We start from the raw sequence: 10,513 nt of genomic DNA, 5'->3' as shown, positions 1-10,513 counted from the left end.
GTTGCCATGTGCCCCCCAGGGGTTGGGCTCACCCCCAGGTGAGATGCACCAGGTATCCTGGGAAGGGTTGAGGACCCCATCCCCATTCCAATGGTGGGGGTCAGTGGCTCTGATGAGATTCTCTGCATGTGGACTCGATGCTGGGAGACCAGCTGGTCCAAGTCCTTCCAAATGTCTACAAGACAGGTGGGGGCAGGAAAGGACGCAGCACAGACCCCCTCTGCTTTTTCCAATTGCTTTACTACATGTGGGATGGGAAAGAAACCCCTCCACCTTGTTGGGGGAAAAGGACGACAAAAGGACCCTGAGTCAGGACGAGCGTGCCACCCTCAGTAGGTGATCTGGTACACCGACGCATGGTCCTTGGACCCCGTGACCATCAGGCGGCTGTTGAGGGACACATCACAGCACAGGACGGAGGAGGTCTCGGGTACCTGGGAAGGTGGAGGGCCAGTATGAGCTGAGGGGAGCTCGCCCACCCCTGCCCCTACCCTCTGCCCATCAGTTCAAGCCTGGTCCCTCTCAGGACCCCTGCACTCAGCACCCGGAGCCGAGGATGGCCCCCTGCCCTGTGCTTGGCCCACGGTGGTACCTGGAACACCACGGTCCCCGCAGGCATACTGTAGATGCTGGCCAGGTCATCCATCCCGACGCTCACCCACCACTGGCCTGGGAGGGGGAGGAGGGGACCGGGTCGTGGGAAATCTGGCAGCTGAGGGCAGGGCCCCTGGGGACCTGGGGCACAGAGGTAGACCCCCACGTCTCTCATGCCCCCATGGAGAGCATCACTGAGTGCTTTCTGCCGATGAAGGGCGATGGGGGATGGTCAGGAAGGGGGGGACAGGACCCTGTGGGAGGCTGGGGGCCACAGGGAACTCCCCCCACCCCCTCCTGGCCACTCACCAAGTGGAGAGAACTTGAGACCCATGATGGTGCCGTCCTTACAGCCCACCATGTGCTTCTGGCCCCCTTGGGTGGGCTGCAGCCACTGTTGGCCATTGGCTGTGCCCACCAGCACCCAATCCTCCTGGGGACTCGGGGATAGGCTCATTATCTGGGGAGTGGGTGGCAGGGAAGAGGCTGGTCAGGGGCACAGGGACCCACCCTGGGAGCTGACCTCCTGCCAGCTTCCTGGCTTCAAGGCCCTGACAAGCAACTTCACACCTCCGGGCTTCAGTCTGCTCATCTGTAAAGTGGGTTAGTGCTCTCTACCTTAAGGGATATTGCAGCGACTAAATGGGGCTACGAGCGCCCGATACAGAGTATGAAAGCGTCCGAAGTTATTGGGGCCTGGGGGGAGGATGTTTCTCATGACCCTATTTCTGCCAGCACCGCTCACACGTGAGGTCCCACTTACCCCCCTCCCCCAAGGCCCATCCCAGCCTGCACACCTGAGACTCGAATTGGTATTCCAGGGGCTTCCCAGGGGTCCTCAGGTCCCAGCACCGCAGGCAGGTGTCCAGTCCCCCCGTCCAGATGTTCTGGTCTTTGATAGCAATGCTCTTGGCTCCATTCGGGGGGCCCAGCAGGTCCCTGGCCAGAAGGGGTATGGGGAAAGGGTCAGGGCTGAGACTGAGCCCGAGCCCCAGGAATACCACCTGGCCAATCACGCCCAGGTGACAGATGGGGAAACTGAGGCCGACAACAAGTACCATGACTGGGCTTTGAAGAAACCCAGCCATATCGGAACTCAGGCCTCCAACACTCTCAAATGCAAATTTAAGCAGTCAAGGGGCTTTTAGCCTCAGGACTGCTGGATCCCTGCTCCAGCCCTGAGGTGAGAAGGGGCTGTCAGGATGAGCCCACCCAGCCCTGGGCCTCACCTGACAACGCTCTGGTCCCGCAGGTCCCAGACCCTGACTGTGCCGTCCGTGAAGCCAGCGAAGGCCAGGGTGTCCTCGGGGCCGGAGGCCAGGGCCTGGCAGGTGAGGCCTGCACAGGGCAGCTCGTGGCTCACGCGCAGGGAGGGCGCGGTCAGGTCCCACACACTCACGCTGGCTAGGTTATGGCCGCCCGTCAGCAGGGTCGTGCTGGTTGGGGACAACAGGCAGGTGCACAGGTAGGCCTGGCGGGTCTAGGGGGGCACAGATGCAGGTGACCGTCCTCCGCCGCGGAGCTCTTCCTGCTCCCACAAGCCCCGCCCCTGAGCCAGCCCCTCCCCGACCTGTACAGACAGGTGGCTCTCAGGATACCGGTCCTCCAGCCCCTGGCCGACCAGGCTCCACACTTTGACACCACCCCGGCCGCAGGTGAACGCGTGTCGCATGAAGCTGCTGACAGCTGTGGCCAGCACCGGCTCCCCGTGCTTTAGCGTCAGTATCTTCTCCGCTCCATGTGGGTTGGCCGCCTTCTTGGACCGCCAGGGCAAGGCATCTGGTCTCTTCCACATGTCCTCGAAGTCCTCAGGGTCCCAGCATCTTGGGAGGGGAGGCCTTGGGGTCACTGGCCTACCTGTGAGCCTCTCTGCCTGCAGGGGGCCCCCATCAAGCCCAAGGAGCTCCATTCTTCAGATGGGGGGGGTTCTCACTCAGGCCTGGTTTCCCTGCTACACGGGCTTCCCCTAAGGGGCTGCCCATGCCCCTTCGAGGATTCTCCCTCTCCTAGAACCAAATATCACTCCCTTCCACCTGGAATGCTTTGCCCCATCCAGCAAACTCCTACTCATCCATCAAGATCCTAACCATTATGCCCCTTCCCTCCAGGAAAGCCTTCTCATCCCCCTCTGTGCTCTCCCAGCCTCAGACCACAAGCTTGGGACTGTCTATATCTAGCTCTAACACCCTCCTTCCATGGGAGGTCTTTCCCCAGATCCCTGGAACCCAGAGCCAGTTATGTGGGGAGAGACAGCAACCTGATTGTAACAGGCCCCTCAGCTCTGGTCACTGAGCACAGTAGCAGGGTGGTGGGGGGAGGGGGAAAACACACTCACACCCCCGGTCCCCCTCTGCCAGGGACAGAGGTACAGACGAGAGGGACAACATGGAGACTTACATGGGCTTCAGGAACGAGGCTCTCCCAGCAGGTTCCTGCGGAGGGAGGAGGGTCACGTGGAGCCACGTCAGCTCCCTCTGCCCCAGGCCTCTCAGTCTTCACAGAGGCTGCCGCTTGGGACGGGGCCTCACCTGGGCCACACTGGGGGAGAGCATCCCCTCTGCTTCAGGGCCTGGCTCTGTGCTCCCTTCTTGGGAGCCCTCGGGGGAGCTGGGGGAGGGCACGAGTGGGCTGGGCACTGGATGGAGACAAGACAGGTGAGTGGCAGGTGTGGGCTCCTCAGGGCAGGCTGCCCCCCTGCACCGGGATTACCCAGAGTGTCTTCGCTACGTGGTTCCAGTCCCAAGTCGTGTGGTCCTGGGTCCTGGCTCTCCTGCCCATGGGAATTGGGGCGATCAGTTCAGACCACAGGACCTGCCCAGGGTCAGTCTCAGATCCAGAAAACCTTGGGGAGGCCCAGGCAGTGTAGACAAGCCTTGTCAACAGCCCCGAGTCCTATCTTGGGTGCAGCTGCAGTCTTGGGGTTAACGAGTCCTCTAAGGACATTCGGGGCTGAGGACGGAAGCTGCAGACTGACCCCATAGGAACCCGGACACCCCGACCTGAGGGCCCACCTGAGATAACCACCAGCCAGAAGCCCACCCCTCCAGGTATGGCAGTTACTCACCAGGCCCGGCGCCTGTCCTGTCGCTGGGACATCGGAGGGGGAGCGAGTAGAACATGATTCAACCGTGCTGCGCCCCCATCCCCAGGCCGCCCCCATCCCCCACCCCCAGAGAGACTCACTCCTGAGTTGCAGCTGGTCCTTCTTGTGGGTCCCTGCAAAGATCTGCCAGAGCTGCTCGGTGAGAACACCCTGCCAGAACCGGGGCTCGGAGTCCCAGGAGGGCTGCGTGTCCGGCTGGGGGACGGGGGCAGCGTCGGCTCTGGAGAGCTGCCTGAGCCAGTCTGAGGACCTTGCAGCCAGGACATCTTCGAAGGGGGGCCCCCGGAGCCCAGAGGGCTGTGGGGTCTCAGCCACTGGGTGCGGGGAAGCCTCGGGGCTGGCTGGCGCCCAGGAGTCCGGGTCGGCCTGCTTACCAGAAGAGCCCAGGCTTGTGTGCACTGCCAGGCGCAGGCTGCCCTGTACTCTGGGCCGGTCCCCCCTTCCTCCAGGGCCCAGGCACCCACCTCCTCCGGCGGGAAGCCCAGAGGTCGGCTCCAGGTCTCCATGGTCCGCAGGAAGTTCTCGGCCTAGATGGGGACAGGGACGGAGGGGGCAGGGGAGGACACATCCCAGCTAAGCCTTTGTCATCAGACATCCCGGGTGCAGGTCTCCTCCTGCAAACCAGCTTCCCAGCGTGTGAAATGGGGATATCCGGCCTGCCTTGAAGGTTTTGGGGTAGATTCATGATAATGCAGGGCCCTCCCCACTAGACAGAGCGTAAAGGAAGTTCTTTGTACCCAGAACGCAGCAGCCTAACCCTGAAGGCCTGTCATCATCAAGTGGTAGAAAGTAGGGTCTGAGCTAGGTTCCCCTCCCAGGTGCTTTTCTTAGGTTGTTTGAAAACTAAAGCCTTGGGGCACGCGGGGGGGGGCTCAGTCAGTGAAGCGTCTGCCTTTGGCTCAGGTCACGCACGATCTCTGGGTCCTGGGCTCCAGCCCCCCCCCCAATTGGGCTCTCTGCTCAGCGGGGAGTCGGCTTCTTCCTTCCCTCTGCCCCTCATGTTCTCAAATAAATAAAACAGAAAGAAAAGAAAAGAAAAAAGAAAAAGAAGAAAGACAGAAAGAAAACTAAAGCCTCAACACCACTCTGCTTAAAACGGCCTCAAGGAGCAAATTCGTTGGCACGTAAGTTCCTCTGTGTGGGGACATCTGAACTTGCTGAAGTGCGGGGAGGGTACTCAGACCCCGGTGATTAGCTCTCAGGGAGGAGGGCGGGCAGCAGGACACTAGGGAACCCCCGTGGGCCGGTCACCTCACATTATTTTACACTTAAAAATCAGGCCACATGACTACCAGCAATTCCCAGTCCTTGTGAACAGTTTCCACGGGCTGGGAAGGGCCCGAGGGCTCTAAGTTCCCTTCTCCCCCTGACCAGCAGGCACCTGCCTGTCCTTTTAGGAGACATGCTCCTTCCTCGAGATGGTGCGGCGCGGCCCGGCCCGGCCCGGCAGCGACCGGCCGCAGACGGCTATTAAATATAAAGTGAAATCCGGTTAAAAATGCGATGTCTCCAGTCAGTCCCACGTAAGGGCTCAACAGCGACGTCGGGCAAGTGGCACAGACGCCAAGAACGGGTCTCTAGCGCAAGCCCGGCGTCCAGGCCGAGGGCAGCCCCGGCGAGATGGGAGCCTCCGGGCCAGTGTTCCCAGAAATTCAGAATGGGGAGACCCAGCTTCTGGGTCTGATAAGGCGCTCGATGGGAACGTGCCTGTGTGCATCTATATTTAGGAAGAGCGAGAACATTCTAGGCCTAATGCAATAGCTGCTAGCTTCGCGTGCCTGTCCAGCACTTGTTTTAAGGTCAACTTCGGTTTAAATAACCACATGTGTCCTGTGGCCACCGGAGAAGACAGGTCTTTGGTCTACACGCCCCAGCAGCGCCCTCGGGCCTCATGGATGCATACCCCTCCCTGGTGGACCCCAAGAAGCCCCCCAGAGTTGTCTGGCCCGAGGCCAACTCCCCAGTCCTGGGGAAAACATTCTGATTCACGAAGAAAGAATGACTAAAGCAATGCAGCATGAGTGCCAACTGCGGTCAGTCCCAGGAACTACTGGCATTCCCATTCTGCAGATGAGAAAACAGAGGCCCTGAGAAGCAAAGCCAATTTGCCCAGGTCTGGAGGAACAGGGCCCGGGCAGTGTTTACCTGCTTCCGTTGGCAGCCTGGTCAGGCAGGCAGAATGGCGAGGGAGGGGCCAGGCAGCGGGACCCCCTCTCTGAGCCCACAGCTCAGGGTGCCTCCTGGGGCAGCCGCTGATGGGTTCCCCAGCTGGGCCTCCCAGCAGCACAGACCCAGGGGAGCCTTCCCAGTGCGCCCCGGCTCGGCTCGTTAATGCGCAATTTACTGGCACTTGAATGCAGTCAGCATGAAAAGCGCTGCTCCCTCCTGCCTGCTAGCCGACCCTCCCCGGGGAGAGCGCGAGCTGGCTGGGCGGCGGTGGCTCGGGATTTTTAATGCACAACAGGGAGGCTGGGAAAACAAGGAGCTAGGCCGAGGGGAGAGGACAGAGGGGAGTCTCGGCGGGACTCCAGGGCCAGCAAGGCCCCTGGGTTGAACAGCAACTATTTGGGGCAAGACCCCCCCTCACATCCTTATGTCAGGATCACCCCCAAATCCACAATCTGATTGGTTCTCACCACCAGTCTAAGTGACCCGCCCAGATAACCCCCTTCTCCCGCCCTGCCCCCAGAGTCTCTCCTCTAGAGGGCGCCCGTGAGCAGGAGTCAGGTCCCATTGTCGTCGCCATTGTCCCCCCTCCCAACCCTCCAGGGCTCCCACTTTCCTGGTAGAAAAGCCCAAGTCCTCTCCAGGGCCCCCAAGATGCCACAGGACCTGCCCTGTCCCCTCCTTGCCCTCCCCTCCTCACTGCTCCAACCACGGGGCCTCCTCTGTGCCTCCAACACACTAGCCACTGTCTTGCCCCAGGACCTCTGCAGTGCCCTCTGTCTATTCTGTTCCTCCCACCCCAGACAGCTGTACTGCCTCTCTGATCTCCTTCAAGAGTTTGCTCAAATGTCACCTCAGCAAGCTGGCCCACTCTCACCCCTTCCCTCGTATCCCCTTGAGCTGCTCTCGTCCATCCCCGTACCTCGCCCAGCCCTCACCATCTGACACTTCTGTTTACCAAGCTCCCGCCACCCCAAGGCACAGGTTTGTCTGTGTCCTTCTCTGCGATTTCCCTGGCGCCTACGACAGCACTTGGCAAGAACCTGATGGATAAATATCTGTTGAATGAATAACCGTGTTCTGGTTGCTTCCTGGCCCCCTCACTCTGGATCCATCTCTACCGGTTCCCCACACTGCCCACCCTGGGCCCCGCTGAGTTGCAGACACGGCCCTGGCCTTCCGCCAGGCACATCTGGCACAGGCAGAGAGCCCTGCCGGCACCCAGGAGAAAGGGGCCAGGTGGTGGGAGGACAGGCAGGAGTGCAAGACGTGCTTCAGCCTGGGCAAGGCGCCCTGTGCTGGGAGCCTGGGCCCTGTGCAGACCTGCCCCCGCCCCCGGCTCACGTGTGATCCAGGCCCTCGAGAACGCTCAGACACATGGAAGGCCGTAATCCGGGTGCGTCTGGCACATAACAGGCCCTTCATAGCGGAAGCAGCTGACCTACAACGTGCTGGAAAGGCCTCTGGCCTCCTCTGAGCCATGCAGAGCGGGCCAGGAAGGAAGAGCCTCCAAGAGGGTGGGAGACGCATCCGGAAGGTGTGTGTGTTTGGGGTGGGGGAAGATCCACTGATCCCTGGGGAATCCCAGGTCAGGTCCCACCCCACCCACAACCCTCAAGGGCTCCCACCTCCTTCGGGGTAAAAGCCCTCCCCACCGTCCCCACAAGGGCCCCACAACCCGGCCCCGGCATGGCCTCTCTCCCTATGTTCTTCCTGCCTTTCAAGGAGCGGCAGCCACGGCCCAGCTCCTGGCTACTCACTCACCTGCTGGTGGTGTTCCTGGAGACCCTGCCGGATCTTCTGGATCTGCAAGGCAACAGCAGGGATTGCACCGGGAGGTGGTGGGCGGTGGCCGAGGGAGGAATAGAATGCTGTGCGCACCTCTCCCCGACTGTGTGACCCTGGACAAGCTGCTCGACCTCTCTGGTCACTAGACTCATCAAATAGGATACCACCCACCACAGAGCGGCAGCTAATTAGGAAGACCCTTGGATTTCATGCTTGATGTGAAGTTCTAAGACTCCCCATAACCACAAGGCCCTACACACCTGCCCCCTCCCCTCCCTGCCCTCCCCTTCTCCCACTGCTCCAGCCACAAAGGCCTCCTCACTCATTCCTCCAACGGACCAAGCCCAGTCCTGCCCCAGGGCCTTTGCACAGGCTGTGCCCTCTGCCTGGAATGCCCACCCTTCCTTGCTCTCTCGGGGATGGTGGAAACTTTTTAACTTCCCTATCTCCTGGTGAACATCACTTCTTCCAAGAAGCCCTTCCTGACTATCCTAGCTCAAAATCTTTACTCATGTGTATCCATCATCTTCTGTTTTCTTTATAGTAGTTAAATTTTGTGAATCTCGTTTCTCTACTGACTCATCTCTCTCTTCCCCCTAGGGGTGCCCTGTCCATGGAGCTAGCCACTAGTCAAGTGTGGCTATTTAAATTTAATCAAGTTAAAATTCAGTTCTTTACAAGTTTTCAATAGCCACACGTGGCCGGCAGGTGCCATATTGGGCACTGTTGGTACAGAACATTCCCATCACCGCAGAAAGTTCTAGAAGACAGCACCACACTAGCACATACGCTGCTCACAAGCAGGGACTCCTGTTACCTATCCCTCAATGATGAGCTGTCAGCCACAGAAACGTTTCCTGTAAATATGGAATTTCTAACTTTTGCAGCAAGGTTAGTATTCATGAGGAAAAATGCTTTTGAAGAGGCTGGCCTGCATGGGTGCGCTCCCTTGCCCAAAGGAAGCAGAAACAACTGGAGGAGAGGATGTCCCCAAACCGGGCTCCTGAGGCCAAAGGAAACAGCCCCTCGAGGCCGTCTGGGGGCTGCCCAGGACTGCCTGGTGTGGCTCACCTCGGAATACACGCTCTCCACCTGGGCCGCCAGGTGAGGGGGGAACCTGGGGGAAGAAAACCGAGCAGAGCTCTCAAGACCCCTTCCTGGAACCAGGCCCCCCCCCCCGCCGGGCCTGGCCAGTGCCCCCACCCAAGGAGCCACCCCAAGGTGGCATCAGAGATGCCATCTTAGTGCAGTGTTTTTCAACCTATAATCCATGCAAGTAAATTCATGCTAAACAAGGACAACTCGAAAATGTAAATGAAGGCCGGGATTGGTACCGGGGGTTTTCCTTTTGCTTCGGGTTCCCAGATCCGTCTTTTGGGCCAGGGTTTCTGTGCCCCCACCCCCCCCAGACCCCAGGGGACGCTCTCCCTCCCTCCATGGGCCACCGTGGGACCTCTGGCCTGAGAGTCACCCTCACCTGGGGAACTCTTGCCGGAGCTGATCCAGAACACCCCGATAGTTCAGTTCAGAAGGAGCCTGGGAAGGTCACAGGAGGCTGTGGACAAAGCCCAGCCTCCCACTCTACCACCCTTGGGTCACATCTCCAACCAGCCCCCCAGGGGGTGGTTTGGGACCTCCTGACACCTGAAGGCGATCTGCTCTCTCTGGTTACTTCAGTCTCCACCGAGTACCTTCCATTTTGCCTCTTGACCTAAAGTCTCAAATACAGATTCTCTGGAGAGACTGTGAGAGAGAACGCTTGCCCACCCTGCCCACTCTTGAAAAGGGCCATCTCTGGAGGAGGGGGGCTTCTGCTTGTAAAATATTAACCAGGGATGATGTAGTCATGTGTTTTATCACCTGGGTGATGAGAAGCAAGTTTATTTAAAAAGAAAGTGCCTTGGCACCTGTCGGTAGTATGATGGGTTAGAGCCCCCGGCCAAAAGGCTTGGCCACCTGCCCGCGTCCCTCCATCAGGAACAGGAGAGCGAGGTTTGAGCCCAGCTTCCAGGCTCCCCCCCCCCACAGGGATTAATGCCCTCCTCACCGGAGTTCCTGGAGGCCTCCTCACCCTTGGAGGGTGCTTCCGTGGGCTGAGATGGCCCCAAGAGGTCATCTTCAGGAAGGAGGCCCAAGGACTAAAGCCAAGGACTCTAAAATAACAAGGAGATGGCAGGTCCCAAGGGCAGAAGGCCGGGCAGTCAGGGACAGAACCAACCCCACCCCACCCCGCCTCCCCTCCAGGACCCAGGCCCGGACCCCCAGCCCCCTCCCTGACTTCCAGCACCCCACCGCATGCCCTATACCCTCTGTTCATTTGTCAAACTCTGGTGACTCCCACTGCCCCAACTAACAGTGGGCTCCACCCAGGAACTTCATTCCACGACGTAGAGGGGAGATGGTGCCAACACTTACACTCCCTGCCAGGAGCTGTCACCGCTGGGCGACCCCAGGGAAGGACGCTAAAATTCAACCTTAGTTTTGAGACAATTTCCTAAAGCATGGGTGAACGTCATTGGGAAGGGGTTTTGAAGGATGAGTAAGAGTTGGCCAGGTGAATTCGGAGCTATTTCTCAGACCAGAGGAAAGAGACCTCTCTCCACCCCAGTCACTCCTGCCGAAGGGCTCCTTTGCTTCACTTCTGCCCCCTCAACGGCCTTCCAGCCTCCTCCCCAACCCGGGGCACGCTGGGGTCCTCCAGGAGAGCCGCCCGCCTACTCACCTCCCTTAGGGTGGAGGCCCAGGACAGCAAGGAGGAAGCCGCGGGGGTCAACCAAGTTCAGGCCCAGAATGAACACCCCTCGACACCTCCCCTCCTCCCGGGGCCCTTTGACCCGTCGGGCCCCGCCCCGGCCCGCCCCG

At 59.8% G+C, this 10,513-nt stretch overlaps 1 protein-coding gene across 5 annotated transcripts; it reads right to left on the bottom strand.

The window, feature by feature from the left end:
• Positions 1-221: 221 nt before the first annotated feature.
• On the bottom strand, positions 222-10,491 carry TLE6 (TLE family member 6, subcortical maternal complex member). 5 transcript variants are annotated; one of them, XM_034657457.1, is made up of 17 exons: positions 10,374-10,491; positions 9,699-9,804; positions 9,129-9,187; positions 8,723-8,768; positions 7,628-7,669; positions 4,162-4,224; positions 3,778-4,063; positions 3,659-3,681; positions 3,304-3,364; positions 3,123-3,229; positions 2,992-3,026; positions 2,165-2,417; positions 1,824-2,074; positions 1,392-1,533; positions 904-1,054; positions 593-669; positions 222-434 (listed from the first exon to the last, which is right to left on the bottom strand). In XM_034657457.1, the coding sequence occupies exons 2-17, from the start codon at positions 9,765-9,767 to the stop codon at positions 330-332; spliced, it is 1,770 nt and encodes a 589-aa protein (XP_034513348.1). In that variant the 5' UTR covers positions 9,768-9,804; positions 10,374-10,491; the 3' UTR covers positions 222-329. The 5 variants fall into 5 exon arrangements, 4 of the variants coding, with proteins under 4 accessions (XP_034513348.1, XP_034513349.1, XP_034513351.1 ...); XM_034657458.1 differs by lacking the exon at positions 9,699-9,804 and having other exon boundaries at positions 7,208-7,669; positions 10,374-10,486; XR_004624555.1 differs by lacking the exon at positions 904-1,054 and having other exon boundaries at positions 295-434.
• Between the last annotated feature and the right edge of the window lie 22 nt (positions 10,492-10,513).

Source organism: Ailuropoda melanoleuca, chromosome 4 (assembly GCF_002007445.2).
Source record: "Ailuropoda melanoleuca isolate Jingjing chromosome 4, ASM200744v2, whole genome shotgun sequence".
Lineage (NCBI taxonomy): Eukaryota > Metazoa > Chordata > Mammalia > Carnivora > Ursidae > Ailuropoda > Ailuropoda melanoleuca.
Note: the sequence above shows the minus strand (reverse complement) of the source record. Positions and strands in the feature narration are given on the sequence as shown.